The 18,770-nt window shown below is 47.1% G+C and overlaps 1 protein-coding gene across 1 annotated transcript; it reads left to right on the forward strand.

Moving 5' to 3' along the window:
• Nucleotides 1–2,169: 2,169 nt before the first annotated feature.
• On the forward strand, nucleotides 2,170–3,880 carry LOC123141398 (E3 ubiquitin-protein ligase PUB23). The gene has a single exon (XM_044560558.1). It carries the CDS (start codon nucleotides 2,187–2,189, stop codon nucleotides 3,462–3,464), a length of 1,278 nt encoding a protein of 425 aa, XP_044416493.1. The 5' UTR covers nucleotides 2,170–2,186; the 3' UTR covers nucleotides 3,465–3,880.
• Nucleotides 3,881–18,770: the final 14,890 nt, after the last annotated feature.

An 18,770-nucleotide genomic window follows, 5' to 3' on the forward strand; every position in this document is an offset into this window, starting at 1 on the left:
CCCCTCTCATTGCTATGCATCTCCTAGATATATCTTGTGTGATCATAGGATTTTTTTTGAAATTGCATGCTATGTTCCCCAACACCATACACCGTCAACGCGCACGTAACCGTGCCCTGTCGGCAGAGAAAGAAGCCGGCTACACGGACATCGACGAGGCGACGGCCAGCACGTCCGCGCCCGCCGCAATCATCAAGAAGAAGTAGAACACGGGAGGCCGCCGTCGCTTGGGTCCCATGAAGGCCACCACCGAGGCGACACCGGCATACACAGCCGGTGTTTTGTCTGGTCGCAGGCCACCGTCGCCCCCTGCCCAAAAACCAACCCAGATCCGTGCAACTTAGGGCACCCTTCCCCTCCGGCTGAAGCATTAGCCAACGGTTCCACTCCAATGGGCGGTGGGGAAGCGAGCCGCCTTTGCGCTGAAGCATATACCTCTGCGTCTCGCAGTTGCCGGACATGAGGAAGACAATGGAGATCCGCGCGGCCGGCCGTAGACTAGTCAAGGGTATCCATGTCGTCGAAATGGATATCCATACACATCGGCCGTAGACTAGTTTTATGTTAGTCCGGTATCGTTTTTAGTTAAATAAATATTGAAAATATAATGAATTTCGTTTGGTTTATATGAAATCTGTCGTGTTTGTATGTATTTCGTCTGGTTAGTTTAAATAGTAGTTGAAATGCATGTGAGCAACGTTGAATGACGGCCTTCAACATCCATATCCGTGTATTGTTCCCTGTCTACTGACGGATGCGAAAAACAATTTATGGGTGCATTGAAGATGCCCTTTAAGCAACATATACGGCCGAATGCGAACAAAAACCATAGGTGCATCCGTTCGCGAGCACCGCTAGTCAAACAAGCGAGCGAAAACGGATGTCCTCGGGTCAAACCAAATGTGCAGTCAAAGCAATATCTCAATGCTCAACTGGTCAAAAAGCTAACGTACATCACGGTCACGGCCATTTAAGGTGTTTGTTCGGAAGTCGCTTCAGTATTTACTTCTGGATTTGACAAAAGCGACCTCGCTCAACCATCATCTCACCGAAATCACTGCACATACGATACTTTTCTTCCGACGTTCGTACGACCTGGAACCGACGGCGTGCTGCATTTTGCTGCTATCGTGTGGATGATGTTGAACATCGTCGGATGAAAGATGTCGTATGTATAGCAACGTTGTCACCTAATCATGGCTAGAAACATGATTATGTTTCCAGATCATACGCGGGAAAATGTCTCGGTCCTACGCCAATTAATGAGTATGAGTGTAAAAAAGAAATCGGGGTGGATGTCGAAATTCTTATAGAACTACTCCATCCGTTCCAAATTATTTAGGCTAGAGTATGTAACTTACCTCCGTCTAGGTGTGTAAGTCACCTTACGAAAATCAAATAATCTCAAAACACTTAGGCACGGTACATTAACTCCCTCCTCGTTTCTTGTTTTGTGACATATCAACCAATAAAAGATGTGGGCCGTGCATGCTTTCAATGACTTGATACTACCAAACATGACATGCAGTGGTTAGTTTATTGCATGCAATGCTATTAATTACAAAAAGACATTAAGTTTTCTCGTTTTCCTCTCCGCCTTGGTCGCGGCGCACAACGTAATATGACTTACTCCCTCCTTCCATCTATATAGGGCCTAATGCGTTTTTCAAGACCGCCTTTGACTATTGATAAAATTAATACTACATGACATGCATAATGTGAAAATTATATCATTGAAAGCTCCTTTCACATACGAATTTGATGATGTGCTTTGTGTAAGTTGCATGTCATATATTATTGCTCTAACATTTGGTCAAAGTTAGCCTCGAAAAACGCATTAGGCCCTATATAGATGGAAGGAGGGAGTACACACCTAAATGTAGGAAGTAGTTTTTTCTCCACTGACAATTACAAACATACTCCCTCCGTTCTAAATTATAAGATGTTTAATATTTTTAAAAAATCAGATGTATATAGACGCGTATTAGTATGTTTGTTCACTCATTTCAACCTGTGTATAGTTTATATTGAAATATCTAAACCATCATATAATCGGAACGGGGTAGTATTTCTTTTGGCAAGCTACTTTGGTTTCCCATTTTGTCGGTAAACTGCTTGTGTTGAGTATATATAGCTTGCTTGTGTTCGGAGGACGTGAGCTGATGCATTCACTTGCTTGCGTACACATGGAGACGTCGGGTGGCGGCACGGCGCAGCACCACTTCGTGTGCCCCATCTCACTGCAGCCCATGCAGGACCCGGTCACGGCGCCCACCGGCATCTCCTACGACCGACGCGCCATCGAGCGGTGGCTCGCCAACGGCCACGCCACCTGCCCCGTCACCGGCCGGCCGCTCTCCCTCACCGACCTCACCCCGAACCACACCCTCCTCCGCCTCATACTCTCCTGGCATCCAGCGTCGAAGGTGGCACCTGACGTGGCGCCGACGTTGGAGCCCGATGATCCGGAGGTCGCTGTGCTTGTCGCGAAGGTGATGTCCCCGACTTCTTGCCCAACAGCCGATGTTCTCTGCGAGGCGGCGGCGTCGGCCGCCGTGAACATCACGGCGCGGCGGTGCATGGTGCGCGCCGGCGTGCAGTGGCGCGTGCTCCGTCTATTCTCGTCGTGCGGTAAGACGAGCTCGCGCGCTGTGATGCCCACCGTTGAAGCGTGCCTGGCTCTCCTTGACGCGCTCGACGTCTCGGCCGACGAGCTCCGGCCTCTCGTTTCCGGCAACCACGACCTCGTCGACGCGCTGACGCACGTGCTGGTGACGCTCGAGAATGAGACCTACTCCGGCGGCGTCGGGAACAGGAACAAGACCAGAGACAGCGCGGTGCGGCTCCTAGACTCCGTGACCGAGTCGGCTGACATGGTGCTGCTCGAGCGGCTGCGTCCGGAGCTCTTCCGCGCCGTCACGGCGGTAGTGCGCGACCGTACCGTATCCCCTGGCGCGACCTGCGCGGCGTTGCGTGCCCTCCTCAACGCGTGCCCCAGCGGCAACGGCAAGAACCGCGTCCTCATCGCCGAGGCCGGGGCGGCGCACGAGGCCATCGAGCTGGAGCTGTCCTCCTGGCCCTCGTCCCCGAGCGGCAAGAGCAGGCGCGTCACGGAGCTTGTCATGGCGCTGCTGGCCCGGCTGTGCGCGTGCGCGGAGGGGCGGGCGGCTGTGGTGGCGCACCCCGCGGGGATCGCACTGGTGGCAAAGCGTGCGCTGCGCGTGTCCGCGGTGACCGACACGTCCGCTGTGCGGGTGCTGGCGGCGGTCTGCGGCAGGGCGGCGTCGCCGGAGGTGGTGCGGGAGATGGCCCGCGTGGGCGCAGTAGGGAAGCTCTGCTGCGTGCTGCAGGCGGACTGCGACCGAGACGTGAAGGAGGCGGCGAGGGCCGTGCTGAGGGTGCACTCCGGCGTGTGGTGCGGGTCGCCCTGCGTCAGCGCCTACCTGCTCTCTAGGTACCTCTAGTTAGCTGCCATGTCACACTTGCACTGGTGCATGGTGGAACTGGAACATGCTCGTTGCGACATCCTGTTGGTTAATTGGATTTGTTGGTTCCTTGATCAATTCTTGCTGGTTTGTAAGAGAAACTGAAGTTGAAATCCCAAATTTGACGCTTGAGGTGTCACTGACATGTGGGGGCAAGAGATGTCATTTTCATGACTCGTGACTCGGGAGTTGTGAGATCTTTACAAATGCTAACGCACATTACCATGGTTCAAATAGTTCAAATAAGGCGGACCATGAGTCGACGAGTGTACATCACTGTGGAATAAATACAGTATGAACCATGCATGCGTGCATGCACCACGTGTTGTAAAGGGCAAGAGTCAGCAGACTTGGAGTACCCCACATCCGTTTCATATAAATTCTTGTTTTGATTACGCAGCTTTCGATCACTGTGTCGGCATATTGATGTAGTCTTCAAATCAAACTTTGTAGAATTTGACCAAATTTATATTTAAAAAATAGCATTCATCATGATATCAAATCAATATCCTCAAATCGGTCATGGAATATATTTTTATATTATATTTCATTTTGTATTCAGATGCTCTTTTTTAAAATAAATTTTGTTAAACTTCCCAAAGTTTGACCGAAGCAAAACTAATGTGCGAAGTAATATGAGAGGTATATCACCGTATTCAACATATGCTACCGTCGGTCATGTCCCTACATGTTAATTGTATGAAAATAAAAAATAAGGGACGTCGACGCTCTAGATACAACTTCTATACTGGCCAGTCAAGTCGCCAATTACATGCACTAGCTAAATTACACATGTGTTACTACAGGGTGAAATAATATCTAAAGAATTGTAGCGTGTGACCAATTGTACTTGTTAGAGCCCTTGCCTAACCAGCCCACCTACAGGCCAGTCGGCGGCCCAACACAATGGCCTGGTTGCAAGCTACATATACCTGGGAGGAGGCCACGAGCTAACCATCCAGTGGATCATGGTGAACCCGGCGGCGGCTCTCTCCCCTGTCCCCTTCTTCCCCCAAATTCGTGTATCCAGTGATTGTAACCCTAAATTGTCACTCGAATTTGTGAGATATTGCAATAGATCGTGTGAGGAATAGTTGGTTGCTAACATCTGGTATTCAAAGCCAGACCACCACCCTACCATCCCCAATTTTCTTAACATTTGATACTCTGGCGTGATGGCGTCGACTGTGTTTGTGATTGATTGCATGCAAAATTAACCAGTACCTGGCTACTCCCTCTGTCCGTCAAAGAGCGTGTGTCTAGCTCTAGATTTTTTTTCCAAAATAAGTGTACGTCTAGCTCCACCGCTAGTAATTTTGCATTCACCCCCTGGTCTACGCCTCGAGGTCACCGCAGCGAGCGATGACCCACTCCTCTCATCCTCCCCCAAATCGAAGCCAGTCTTCTTCCTCTCCCCCAAACTCTCTCCCTCCCGATCCAATCCCAGATTGTTGAGAGTCAATCATCCAGTCCAAGGCCATCGCTGGTCATGCAGATATTAATGGCGACCGGTCCATATAAGTTGCCGATAGGGTGTGCATCGCACATGATCCATGGAAGGCGACGGAGGAGCGGTAGGCAGAGGAGCAGGCTGAGGAGCAGAAGTCGGCGATGGCTAGCAAGGCAAGGCCGTCACGACGGCCGGCGGTGCAACATGCGACCGCGGCGGATCTGGTACTGGAGTCCCTCACCGTGCTCAGGCAGCCAGGTTCCACCCTCGTACGTCCTTCGGCGTTGGCGGAGCGGTGTCGGAGCCAAAATTTCCAGGTTCCTCGAGCTGGACAAGGGAGCAGGGGATGGCGTTGAAGCTGGTGTTGGGAACGTAGGCGTTGTACCTGCGGTGGAGCGGCTCATGCGACTGAGCAGGATGGCGTGGCGGCAAGTGCTGGCAAAAAGGCGTGGCGGTAGGTGTTGAGCAAGCTGGTCTTGGGGCGGACCAGGATGCCGTGGAGAAGACCAGCAAGTCTACTACTCCGTGAGTACCAGTAGCTCTCTAAGTTTGGCGATGCAAGCTGTACCGTGCATGAACAATTGAATAAATAATTTTAACCCAAAGTCCAGCATTGCACCACATCTAATATTACAACTTCTAATCGGCTAAGGCGTGCATGACGCTCTCATATAGTTCACGATCATAGTCTAAAACATTAGGAAGATTTCCTGCTTGTTCTAGGCTCCTTGTACGTGAGGGATCTTGTAGTCGTTGCCTCCACCTCTCTTCATGACCTCAGTTAAGCAGCTTTGTAGTGTTAGAAAAATTTTGTTTATCTTATCGGCATCATATTAATGCTGCACATTGTTGATTAGCTCATCTAAATTGTTAGACACCAGCTTATCAGACATGGAATGTAGTGAAGAGAATAGGACAAGGTCTAGGATATTCATATCCGATGAGTTCAAGGGCTGCTGCATGAGGCGAATATCAATCCCAGTCTGCGCAACAACATTAAGGAAACCTAGGTCATTACTTGGGACATGTGAGGGCGCATTGTCTTGCTGGATTCATATGGTCTTACCTGCGAGCTCTTGAGGCCAAACTGCTTGAATAGCTGGTAGTAACTTTTGAATCAAAAACTCCCTCAACGTTTCTCTCTTAACGGAGATTGCTTTGGTGATTAGTGTCCCTCTTGGATGGTAATCACTTTTCCTTGGCGATGGCTCATACAAACAACAATGCAACTCAAGTTAGATTAAGTACTGATGTGCATAATAAATAAAATAAGTAAAGGTTGAAGTTCACCTTTTTGATAAAGGGCCAAATGCCTATCTTTCCATAAAAATGCAAATACCTTCTGCATTGTATCTAGGCCTGGCTATAGCAATCGAAAACATGATTTTGCCAATGGAGTTCTTATTTTTGCATAGTCCTATGTGGGTCTTCTTCTGATGGCAACTTGTAGAATTTCACGGTCTTCTGAGTGGTGTTAAACCACTTTTCATCTATATGGACTATGTTTCGCATATCCTTGAACGTGGGCCTATTTTGCAAACTTCGCTAGTCAAATAGAGAGACAAAACTGCAGCCTAGCCTTTTTGTTTGCTTCCTTCAAATATAGTTTGAGTGAGCTTGAATGCCTATTGAGCAAGCCGTCCATAAACATCCTATGTAGTGTGGTCTTCTTCACACCCAAAGCTCTTGCGAGGCTACGCATAGTTCTCCTTTTGCTCCGAGGAATCTCAGCAAGCATACTGAGGTCAACTACAATCCTTTTGCGCCCACAGTTTTTCGGCTTCCTTGATCTTACATCAACGGGTACGTCTTGTCGAAGACACTCCTCCACTCTCCTCCAAACACGTTTTACCTTGTGCACTGACACATGGAACCTGTTTGCAACTTCTCTAGTGGTGGTCTTCTTTAATTTTCGATTGACACTTCTTGCTAGCAATTCTTCATAAATACCAGTCCTTTGCAGATCTATTAAATTATTGTATTTGTCTTCATCATGAACTCGCTCATTATCTTGTTGCTCTTGCTCCACATCCATGTCTTCTTCTGGTACTAAATCATACATGGCTTCATCTGGTTCTGAATCATCAAGCTCTTCTTCCTCAAACTAAATCTCTATATCGCCTGCATACACACCATAGTCCTCCTCATCAACTTGAAGGTTTCGTAGAGCTTCATACATTGCTTGCACTTCCTATTCCATGCTCTTGAAAATACCACCTTGGTCTTGAAGTTCATCGTCTACAAGATGAGGTCATGTGAGTAGTTGAATAAGATTACAATTAAACATAAATTTATCTTACTAACCTGATTCATCCGATTCATGTAGGTCCTCTTCTCCACGGGCAACGTCAGCCTCATGTTCATATTCTACCTCAAGACATCGACCCTTGTTTAGATTGAAGTGACATGCGGGTTGGAGTTCTTCATCCATGGCTTTGAAAATCAAAAGTCATAATAGAGGTCAAGCTTTCTTTTTGACAAATTCAAATCTGAATAGTACCAAAATTATTAGTTTTTTTCTTCTGAATTATGTTGTGAATTTATGTCAAGAATAGATTCCAACTTAACTTCTCAAATAGAAATACTGCATTGTTTCATTTAGGAATATTAGTTGCATCCAGAAGTAAATCTTCACGAGGCAATGATAGAAATAATATTTTCTCTGTCTTGGCTTTGTATAACAGGCACTTTGAAAATTGTTTGTCTTGTCGCTTGTACGTTGTTAATGTAGTTTCAACATATTTTTTTACTAACCTGATTCATCAGGTTCATGCAGGTCCTCTTATCCATGGGCAACATCGGCCTCATGTTCATCTTCTACCTCAAGAAACATGTTTAGATCGAAGTGAACAAGAAGAATTGAACAAATTAGCAAGGAGTACCTGGGTCCATGTTTAGATCGAAGTGATGTTCGGGTTGGAGTTCTTCGTGCAAGGCAGCTCCATCTTCTTCCTGTACAACTGCTCATGCAAGGCAGCTCCATCTTCTTCCTATACAGGCTGCTCGTCCAAGGCAGCTTCATCTTCTTCCTGTACAGGTTCAATTGAGATCAACAGGTTGCCAATTCAGACCAGGCAACCCGCTAGCTTCTTCCTCTCCCTCATCTGGTGCTGCTAAGTTCAAGTCGATGCCCATGGCTAGTGTGTGTGTGGTCTACTATTTGGTCCATGTAAGTTGGCTTTGTAGCTAGGATTAGACACTTGGTCTTCTAATTTTTGTAGCGCCAAGTACCTTTGTTGTTTTACTAGTATAACTGGCGGGAACCGTGAAAGTTGGAGGTAAATTTGTCCCGGTTTCCATTGCTCGCATAATTGTGAATGTTTGTGGGTGGGTCTATACATGGGTGTACAAGAGAAAAATGTTATTAAGAGGAGTTTGATGGATCATATAGCTTATTTTTGTTTGTACGCTATTATATATTCCTTCGCCATTTAGGCCCAATTGGAACACATCATCTTAAAAGTTTTGGGCGTCGATAACTGTCACACGTTTGGCACAATGGACACCCGACCGCACGACTCTTCCGATCGTACCCAGGAGCCAGCCCATATGATCCTATGTGGGCGAACATTAAAAATGCTCACACGTTGTGACGCCCGAATATTTAAGCTACAGTGAACCTCTGCTAATGATGCCACATCACATCGATTATTGTTGCTAATCTCACGTTAGTTCGAAACCGATTCGAATTCAAATTCAAAATCAAGCAAACAATAAAAGTTTTTAAATTTTAAAACTAAAATGTTCGGAGAGAACCAAATATCGCATAGGTAATTATGTTGGAGAAACCACACTTTTATAGAATGCTTAAATACTTTAAGATGAATAAAACAGTAGCAAAAACTATTATTTAAATACTTTTAAATAATAATTAATTACAAAACTATTTTACTTTGGGTAGAAAAATTAATGTGGCAGTGGCATAATTGGTGACATCCATTTAGGTGCCACTTCGGTATATGGTTAACACTAGAATAAACAGCAACTAAAAGAAACAGAAAAGAAATAAAACAAACAAAAGGAAAACGGAAAGGTTAAAGAAAAGGAAAAGGGGACATTGTGCACTAGGCCTAGTGCACAGTGCCGGCCCAGCTGGCCCAACCCCGGGCCATCCCTTTCCTCCCCCTGTTCACCGTCGCGGTGGACGCTGCACCCGCGTCCATGGCGCGGATGGCCACGCGTCGGCCATCCCACGGCCGTCCCCGTCGCCCCCGTCGACCTACAAGGGCACCCATGCCCTGGTTGAACCCTAGCTGCCCTCCAGATCCCCCCTCTCTTCGCCCCTCTCCCACACGCCCGAGCTCGTCGGCGCTGCCGTCGCCATACCGCCGCCGTAGGCGCGGCCACCGGCCTCCCGGCACCATCGGAGAATGCCCAGGAGCTCCGCCAACCACGCCTTCTTCTACCTCGCCACTGGATCGGGGTCGAGGAGCTACAACCACGACGACCCCTTTGTCTCCGTCTCCATCGGCCGCCGTGAGCTCCGCAAGGTCCGCCGCCGTTCTGCAGCTTCTAAGCCATCGACGGGCCTCTGTGCGCCTGCTAGGTGAGCCCCGCGCCTTCCCTTCCCTCTCCGGCAACGCTCCCCCCGTAGCTCGCTCGCCGCTGCTGCCGAAGCTTGGCCCCGCCGCGGATCTCCTCGTCGTCGCTACCGACGCCGTCGAGCTCAACCGAGCCCCGCGTCGCGCTCAGGGCCTCGCGGCGAAGCCGCCCGCGCCCTTAATTGTCTTGCCGCGCGTTGCGACGTCGACCCCGCCGAACGGACGAAGGCGCCGCCGCTGCAGCTAGTCGCCGGCGCCCTTCCCCGCCTCTCCAGCTGCTACCGCGGCCACCCCTAGACGTGGCTCGTCGACCCCTTTCGAACGCGCCCTTCCGCGCGTCAGATGGACGCTGGGGGGGACGAATCCCGCCCGGCTCCGACGTAGATCCGCCGCGGAAGAGGCTCGCCGGAGCTTTCTCCGGCGCCACGCCGACGTGCCCACCTGGGGCCACCCCGCTGGGTCATTGACCAGTGGGCCCGACCCCCCCTTTGACCAGTTGACTAAGTCAACTATGTTGACTGGGCGGGCCCTGTCTATGACATGTGGGTCCCGCCTGTTGAAATGATTTTTCATAAATAACTAAATCTGTTAATTAATTAAATTAATTAATCGAAACACTAATTACCCACTGACCAGTAGGCCCCCACTAATTAGATTAATTAGATTAAACTAACTCAGATAACTAAACCACTGTCAATGACATGTGGGCCCCACTGGACCCACAGGTCAGGTTTGACTCTGGTCAGCGGACTGTTGACCGCTGACGTCACCTCTACGTCATGCTGACGTCACCAGACACTGTTCTGGATAATGCTGATTTGAAATAAATAAATAAATTCCAGAAATGTTTAAAATCTTTAGAAAATCATAGAAAATAATCCGTAACTCGGATGGAAAAACTTTGTACATAAAAGTTGCTCAGAACGACGAGACGAATCCGAATATGCAGCCCGTTCATTCGCCACACATCCCTAGCATAGAAACACGCAACTTTCCCCCTCCGGTTCATCTGTCCAAAAACGCGAAACACCAGGAATACTTTCCCGGATGTTTCCCCCCTTTGCTAGTATCACCTAGTACTGCGTTAGGTCACCCCTAGCACCGCGTATTGCCATGTTATGCTTTGTGATGCTTTGATTGCTCTGTTATTTATTGTGTTTCCCCTCCGTTACTTCTTTCCGGTAGACCCCGAGACCGCTGCCGGTACCCCTGTGATCGACTACATCGACGATGACCCCTTCTCTTGCCAGAGCAACCAGGCAAGCCCCCCCCCCCTTGATCACCGGATATCGCCTATTCTTCTCTCTACTGCTTGCATTAGAGTAGTGTAGCCTATTACTGCTTTCCGTTAATCCTATCCTGTTGCATAGCCTGTCTTTGCTACTACTGTTGTTACCTTTACCTGCAATCCTAAATGCTTAGTATAGGATGCTAGTATTCCATCAGTGGCCCTACAGTCTTGTCCGTCTGCCATGCTATACTACTGGGTCGTGATCACTTCGGGAGGTGATCACGGGCATATGCTATATACTTTATACCGTAAGCCTGCGCTTGTATTAAGGAGGCTAGGTCTGCTTCCGGCCGCGTTCGCAATGTGCAGGTGTGCAATGGGCGATGGGCCCAGACCCCTACGCGCATAGGATTTAGACCGGTGTGCTGACCTCTCTGTTGTGCCTAGGTGGGGCTGCGACGTGTTGATCTTCCGAGGCCGGGCATGACCCAGGAAAGTGTATCCGGCCAAAGGGGATCGAGCGTGTTGGGTAATGTGGTGCACCCCTGCAGGGAAGTTCATCTATTCGAATAGCCGTGATCCTCGGTAACAGGACGACCCTGAGTTGTACCTTGACCTTATGACAACTAGAACCGGATACTTAATAAAACACACCCTTCCAAGTGCCAGATATAACCCGGTGATCGCTCTCGCATAGGGCGACGAGGGGAGGATCGCCGGGTAGGATTATGCTATGCGATGATACTTGGTGAACTTCAGTCTACTCTCTTCTACATGCTGCAAGATGGAGGCTGCCAGAAGCGTAGTCTTCGATAGGACTAGCTATCCCCCTCTTATTCTGGCATTCTGCAGTTCAGTCCACCAATATTGCCTCTTTACACATATACCTATGCATATGTAGTGTAGATCCTTGCTTGCGAGTACTTTGGATGAGTACTCACGGTTGCTTTGCTCCCCCTTTTTCCCCTTTCCTTTCTTTCTGGTTGTCGCAACCAGATGCTGGAGCCCAGGAGCCAGACGCCACCGTCGAAGACGACTCTTACTACACCGGAGGTGCCTACTACTACGTGCAGGCTGCTGACGACGACCAGGAGTAGTTTAGGAGGATCCCAGGCAGGAGGCCTGCACCTCTTTCGATCTGTATCCCAGTTTGTGCTAGCCATCTTATGGCAACTTGTTTAACTTATGTCTGTACTCAGATATTGTTGCTTCCGTTGACTCGTCTATGATCGAGCACTTGTATTCAAGCCCTCAAGGCCCCTGGCTTGTATTATGATGCTTGTATGACTTATTTTATTTTTAGAGTTGTGTTGTGATATCTTTCCGTGAGTCCCTGATCTTGATCGTACACGTTTGCGTGTATGATTAGTGCACGATTGAATCGGGGGCGTCACACACGTTCGGGCGCAGCTAGGATGGCCCACACGACCATGTGTGGCAATTTCTCACCCCCACCCTGTGAGCGAGAACGCGTGTGTAATTAGTTTTAGTTGCCATGTGTAATTAGTTATAGTTGTCATTTATAACTAATTGAAGTTGTCACGTGTGGTCAAACCATAGTTTTCATGTATAATCAGCCATAATTGCCGTTTGTGATTAACTAGTTGTCACATATGCACAACTGTAGTTGGCATCTATCACCGTGCGAGCGTCGTGTGGGCGAAGAACAGTTTCACCCACACGTTCGGACGAGCGTCGTGTGTCCGTTCGGGCGAGGAGTGCCCACAAATGTGGCACTAAATGATAACGCCCACACGATGCTGGGTGCTTACGTGGCTCTCGACCCAGGTGGCAACTACTGCAATATTTGTGCAAATGAATCGAATGGCATCGACTGCGTTTGGCCCATGTTGATAGGTGCCACACATGTGGGAGTTATCATTTAGGAAAGTTTTCGAAACAGGAAAACTGTAAGAACTGAGATGTAAGACCAACTCTAACCGATCCCTAAAAAATAGAGGAAGATCCGGACGAGTGAACCTTAGTGGAGTATATTTACCCCACCAAGTTTTGGCCGGACCTAACCGATCCCCTAAATATAACGGAGTATAATTTTGTTTTCTCCAACTTATTCATTTCTAGTTTACATTTCAACTATATATTAGCACACATATAGAAATGGAACATAGATATGAAGGTTCAAGTAGTTTACAAACCGAATTCAAAATTTACAGACTGAATTATTCAAATTAAAACACACCTAATGCTTCAAATGTAGCAAATAACATGAGAAACACAACTAAGAAATGCTATGAAGTAGCCAGTGATGCTCAATAAGATCTTTTTGGAGTTGAGTATGAACTTGTCGGTTCTTAATCCCACGATGCCCTTCAAGGTATTCCTGGATCCTATTTGGAACGTACTCTGGCTCATTAGAAATCCTCTTACTTCACTTTCTGCCATCAACCTCTGGGTGTCTTCCTCGTTGGGTGCCCTCAAGTACTTCGGTCCAAAAACATCAATCACAGCTTTAGTGAACCTTCGAACGGACTCCAAGATTGTGTCTTCACCAACGCGGACATAGTCGTCAATTGCATCGGCCGAACATCCGTGTGCCCAAACTCAAACAGCCGCAAGGCACTTCATCAGAGGGCTTGCACTTATCTCTCCGCATACATTTCTTCGAAGCTTGAACCAATCATCATACTTCTCAATGGCTTTTGCAATGGTCAGAAAAAAAGACTTGTGTGCATCTGAAAGCACAGGCGAAAGTACTTCTTCGGATAGGTTGGAGTTGGATCAAACTAGTCTCTCATGATCTTGGCATGACCCTTCACTCTATCATAGTCGATTTGTATGCGGCCAAACTGCCATTCTCTCCTAGGCCGCCCAATATCATCGCTGAAAATCATGCCACGAACGGTTTCAAAGTCTTCCTCATCTTCTTCCTCTTCGGACGACGACGAGTCCTCGAAGACCATCTCCCTCAACCTCTTCATCTTCAATTCAAACATATCGGTTCAAAACGAAAAAAAACTCACCTAGGCAAACCATCGAACACTTGCAAGCCGGTGGCGGTGCACTGGCTGGCTGACGTCGTTTAGGCCAAACCAGCGGGAAACGACGTGTGAGAATGACCTGCAACAGTGCCCAAGAAGGCCAGATGTGGCGGCCGCCAAAAGAGGAAGAAGATTCGAAGCAATCCAACGAATCGGCTATGGCGATGGCGGCGGTGTTCACCTTGATTTCGACGATGACGACAGACGGCGAATGGGCACGGAGTCGAGCAGAAGGGCGAGAGGGCCAAGGGAGGCAACGAGGTAGTGGCGGGGCCGGTGGGCGGTCGTCGGGAGGTGCGTCAGCGAAGAGGCAGTGGGGGGAGAGGCACGAGAGAGGCAATTTTTTTCTTCCGAGTGGTAGTGGCCGAGTATATTTAGGTGCCGGATGGAAGGCAGAGTAAAAATTATTCTCCTCTATTCGGTTTAGACGACCGGCTAGGTGCCGGTTAAAGGAGTAAAACCGAAGGGGATCGGTTAGATTTGGCCTAATGCATCTAAATTGTCACAGGAATTCGAAATATACGAATACTTCAAATTGCAGTTCGGATGCCACACTGTAAAAGCGTAGGAATTCTAGACACAAGTCATGTTTGTTTTTCTCCAAACTTCATATGGATTGCCCATTTTCCTAGTAATTTCATAGGAACCTGGACGATTTGTATAGAAATTCAGCCCTCTAAAACTCATACGATTTTTGTTCTAAAAAAATACTGCAATTTTTCCATATTTCCAAAAATGTGGTACGCAATTGCATTTAGACCCCGAGCTTGTGCGACGTGTGAACAGGAGAAAAATGCAGGGGATTGAAGAAGCACATTTTTCAGAGAAGCTAGACCGATCAACACGAAATTGACTCGAGATCAACCAAGCGACCATCCATCTATTCATATTGCCGTGTGCATGAACCGAGGCACGGCACCGCTCCCCATGCATCAAACACGTTTTCTTCAGTGTAGACACACAGACGGCACGCGGCAGTACATGGTCATTCAATATTAGTCGAAGTCGTTTGGTCCACCGTTTGACGGCGCACCAGTACGTGCAACTTCGCGGAAGCTGCACGTTCCGTGAGGCATTGCAGTGGTCTTCGACAAGAGATTCAAGTCGTCTCGCTCTGGGTCTTCGACCCGCTGGCAGATGCATATTTCTATCTTGTGACGGAGGAAAGAAAAGGTGAAGAGAAAAAAATAGCCTAAAAAGATAAAAAAAAGGGGCATTCTGAGAATTGAACTCGGGACCTCTCACACCCTAAGCCAGAATCATACCACTAGACGAAATGCCCGTTAGTTGTTACAGTTTTCATTATCCAGGTATATATAATGATGCGAGATAGAGCTTTGGGATGCAGATTTGAGGATTTCCCAAAATGCTTTTCAGGTGGGTTTGCTTTCAGGTTTCAGCGAGTCATTTCTTTGGACCTGTTGGATTTCCACGGAGCGGTATGGCTATTGCTTTCCGACACGGCAGATGGTGGTGCTCAACTGCTGATTGTTCTCCGACAGAGTTCTACTCCTTTTGTATGCCAACTCGCCGGGGCGACATGGCTGGCGTCTCCCTTCGGGGATCAAATGTGAGAGATCAGCATGCGGTTTTAGTTGGGAACAGGGGATTTTCACCCTGTTCTTAGAGACGTCTATTAAACTCCCCCGCCACTTGGCCAAATTTTGTAATCTCTTTTTTAGAGGAAAGGCATGCATCCGTCTTGAAAAATAAAGTCACCAGGCAGAATACATCGAAACCAAACAGAAGGATAAAGTCGGCCACAACCACACAAAGGGACAAAGTATTGAGGTACACGGCAGAACAGCCAAACAACCGCGCTACGCAGGCCGAAAGAGACGACACCAAGCAACACCTAGGCCACTACCTAGAGCAAAAGGAAGGACCGAAGACAACTAGCCAGCTGGGACCTGCTGCGAGATAAAAGAAGCCGAAGCCCGAATTTTGCCACATAGTAGGTCGAATGCACCATGGTCAGCAGCCTTAGTCAATGATCTCCACTGCTGCAAAAACAAATAAGTTTGAAATAAGCAATCAGCAGGCTTAGCAGGATAGATATGCTCAATTGTAAATTTGTTCCTAGTCGTCCACAAGGACCAGCAAATCGCGGCAAAACCAAGACAGAACATGCGTTTGGTAATCCTAGTAAGGCCATTCGCCAAGGTTCTGAGCTCAAAGAAGGAGGTGTGGTGCCAAGTGACACACAGCCAAAAACAAATACAACACCAAACCATCCTGGCCAGAACACAACTGAAAAAGATATGATTCGTATCCTCCAAAGCGCCGCATAACGCACAAGTATCCGAATCAGGCCTATTACGTTTACGAATCTGGCCATCAACAGGAAGCTGACCCCTAAAGGCTTGCCACAAGAAGATCTTAATTTTAGGAGGAATGCAGGCACGCCAGATGGATCGAAACTTAGTAGTAGGTATCCCAGAAATGAGTCTAGCATATAAGGACTTAACCGAAAAGCGACTAGTGGCCGAATGGGGCCAATTTTGTAATCTCCTCCTGCTAAGTCAATGAAATGTCAATGATCCACTGGATCTTTCAAAAAAATATGCCAACAAAATCAAATTGATGTTTATATTCCATCTTTAAATGTGCTATATGTTCAATCCTCGCAAATAAATAAAAAGAGTTTAGAGATTCCAATCACATGGTTTATTAGACAACTATTGTATCTCACCCGCAAAAGAAAAGACAACTATTGTATCTTCATTCAGTAAAGGTGCTGCAAACCTACAATTTTTTCACATAAAACCTGAACTTCTGGAGACACAGTGACAAGCAGAGACTGAACGCGCAATGCACATGCAATACACTGTAGATTCAAGGAATGCTAGGGGCCAGTCTGGAATTCATGAATTTCACCACAGACAATTCAATTCCAGCGAAAACCGGGATAATTCAAGCATTCAAAATCAGGCTTAACTCAACTGTTTAAATAGAAATATTTCCAACTGGGATACCAGTTACTCTCAATCTGATGCTGCTTCCTAAAACTAGGGAGAATGAAACTAATAAAAACTAACCTAGTAGTTGTGCCCTAACTTTCATCATCATCAATGATGCCATGTCTAGCAGCACATCGAGTGGGGACTGTAATATGGGATCTGGATTCGCTGACTTAGCCACAGCAAGTCCCTGCTGACTTCGTCGCAGGATCAAGATTCAAAGGCCGAGATTCGTTGAATCACTGTTCCCAAAACTGTTCACATAAATCACTGTTCGTGCAAATCATTGTTGATCATACTGTAGCATCCGATCAGGCCATCACTTTTCAATCAGACGGACATGACTAAGCAAAGGTAGCGGCACTATAGCCTCGCTACCTTTGCCAGGGCAAGTCAACGAATTTGAATCGTGTAATATGGACCACACAAGAGGCTGGGAGCATGGCCGAATTCATCTGACTAAATAGAAAATTGAAGATACATTAGCTCAGGGAGAACAGAATTATCCTGGGATGGCCCATGTGAGCTGCATGTACTACCTCCGTCCGGGTTATTGGGGCCCTTCGTATTTTGGGTCAAGTTTCGACCATCTATAAAACTAACATACTATAAATTACTCAATATAAGAGCGTTTTTGACACTACACTAGTGTTATAAACACTCTTATATTATGGGACGGAGGGAGTATATGATAGAAACAGTATATTATTGGATTCGTATTTGAAAGAGCTTTCTCATAATATAATTAATTTTGACATGTAGTTTACATTTTATTAGTTAAATTTATGATAACTTTAGCCCAAATTAAGAGGGGACAATAACCTGCACGGAGGTAGTACTTCATTATTCTTTTGGTGATGGGAGTTGTGTGCCCTCTTTGAAACAACCTGACTGACAGCGACAGAGAGCACCCAGTCAGGGGTCAGGTTGAGCAAGAACGCCTCAATCAGCTGCGCTATGATCTGCATGTTCCCTTGCACCAATGCAAGAAGTTCAACCATTTCTAGAGCCATAGAAAGGTTGGTATCTCGGTCACATCGAACAAGAACTCAACATTCTTAAAACAACCTGAAACGGTTTGCTATCAGTATCGACTGAAGTATTATGTTTAATTATGTTACAGTATATGTGGATTGCCCTAGCCCTCTCCATAAGTTCGTACTTTTGGTTGCGTTGGCAAGTGCATGAAGCTTAACATGGTATCAGAGCCCAAGATCTTGAGTTCAAGTCCTGACTTCTGCAATTTATCTATAAAATTGCTGATGCCCCTCTTTGTGTCCGCGTATAGGCCTCTCGAGTCATACATGAGTTTCGTGCACCATCGCTCTCTTCCGGTTGCACGTATTGACTTGTCTTCCCCGTCACACGTGAGAGTGTGTGTTACAGTATATGCAGATTGCAGAAGCTGATAACCCACAAGTATAGGGGATCGTTTGTAGCCTTCTTCGATAAATAAGAGTGTCGAACCCAACAAGGAGCTAAAGGTAGAACAAATATTCCCTCAAGTTCTATCGATCACCGATACAACTCTACGCACACTTGACGTTTGCTTTACCTAAAACAAGTATGAAACTATTTTGCAAGAATAAAACTAAAAGTACTTTGCGAGAATAAAACTAGGATAAATTGCAAGGTAATAAAAGTGGATAGCTTTTGTCAACAAGAAAGTCATTTGTCCCTAGGTAATCGATAACAAGTACCAGTAATCATTATTGCAATTTTATATGAGGGAGAGGCATGAGCTAACATACTTTCTCTACTTGGATCATGTGCACTTATGGTTGGACCCCTAGCAAGCATCCGCAACTACTAAAGATCATTAAGGTCCTGAAACCCAACCATAGCATTAAGTATGAAGTCCTCTTTACTCCCATACGCCATAACCCACTTATTCGCGTTTAGGCTGCTGTCACCCCCGCAACACCGACAATAAGCAAACCATGAACATATTGCAACACCCTACATCGGGGCCCCCTCCGTTTGTGCGACACGGAGGGCACCGTAGGACAGCACCATAAATAAAGTATACAATCATACCAACCAAGATCACGATTAACCCATAGGACAAAATGGATCTACTCAAACATCATAAGATAACCATAGA

The sequence above is a fragment of the Triticum aestivum genome, chromosome 6D (assembly GCF_018294505.1).
Source record: "Triticum aestivum cultivar Chinese Spring chromosome 6D, IWGSC CS RefSeq v2.1, whole genome shotgun sequence".
Taxonomy (NCBI): domain Eukaryota; kingdom Viridiplantae; phylum Streptophyta; class Magnoliopsida; order Poales; family Poaceae; genus Triticum; species Triticum aestivum.

What these genes read in the sequence shown, in the direction of transcription:
- LOC123141398 (XM_044560558.1), top strand. Translation starts at nt 2,187, where the DNA reads ATGGAGACGTCGGGTGGCGGCACGGCGCAGCACCACTTCGTGTGCCCC.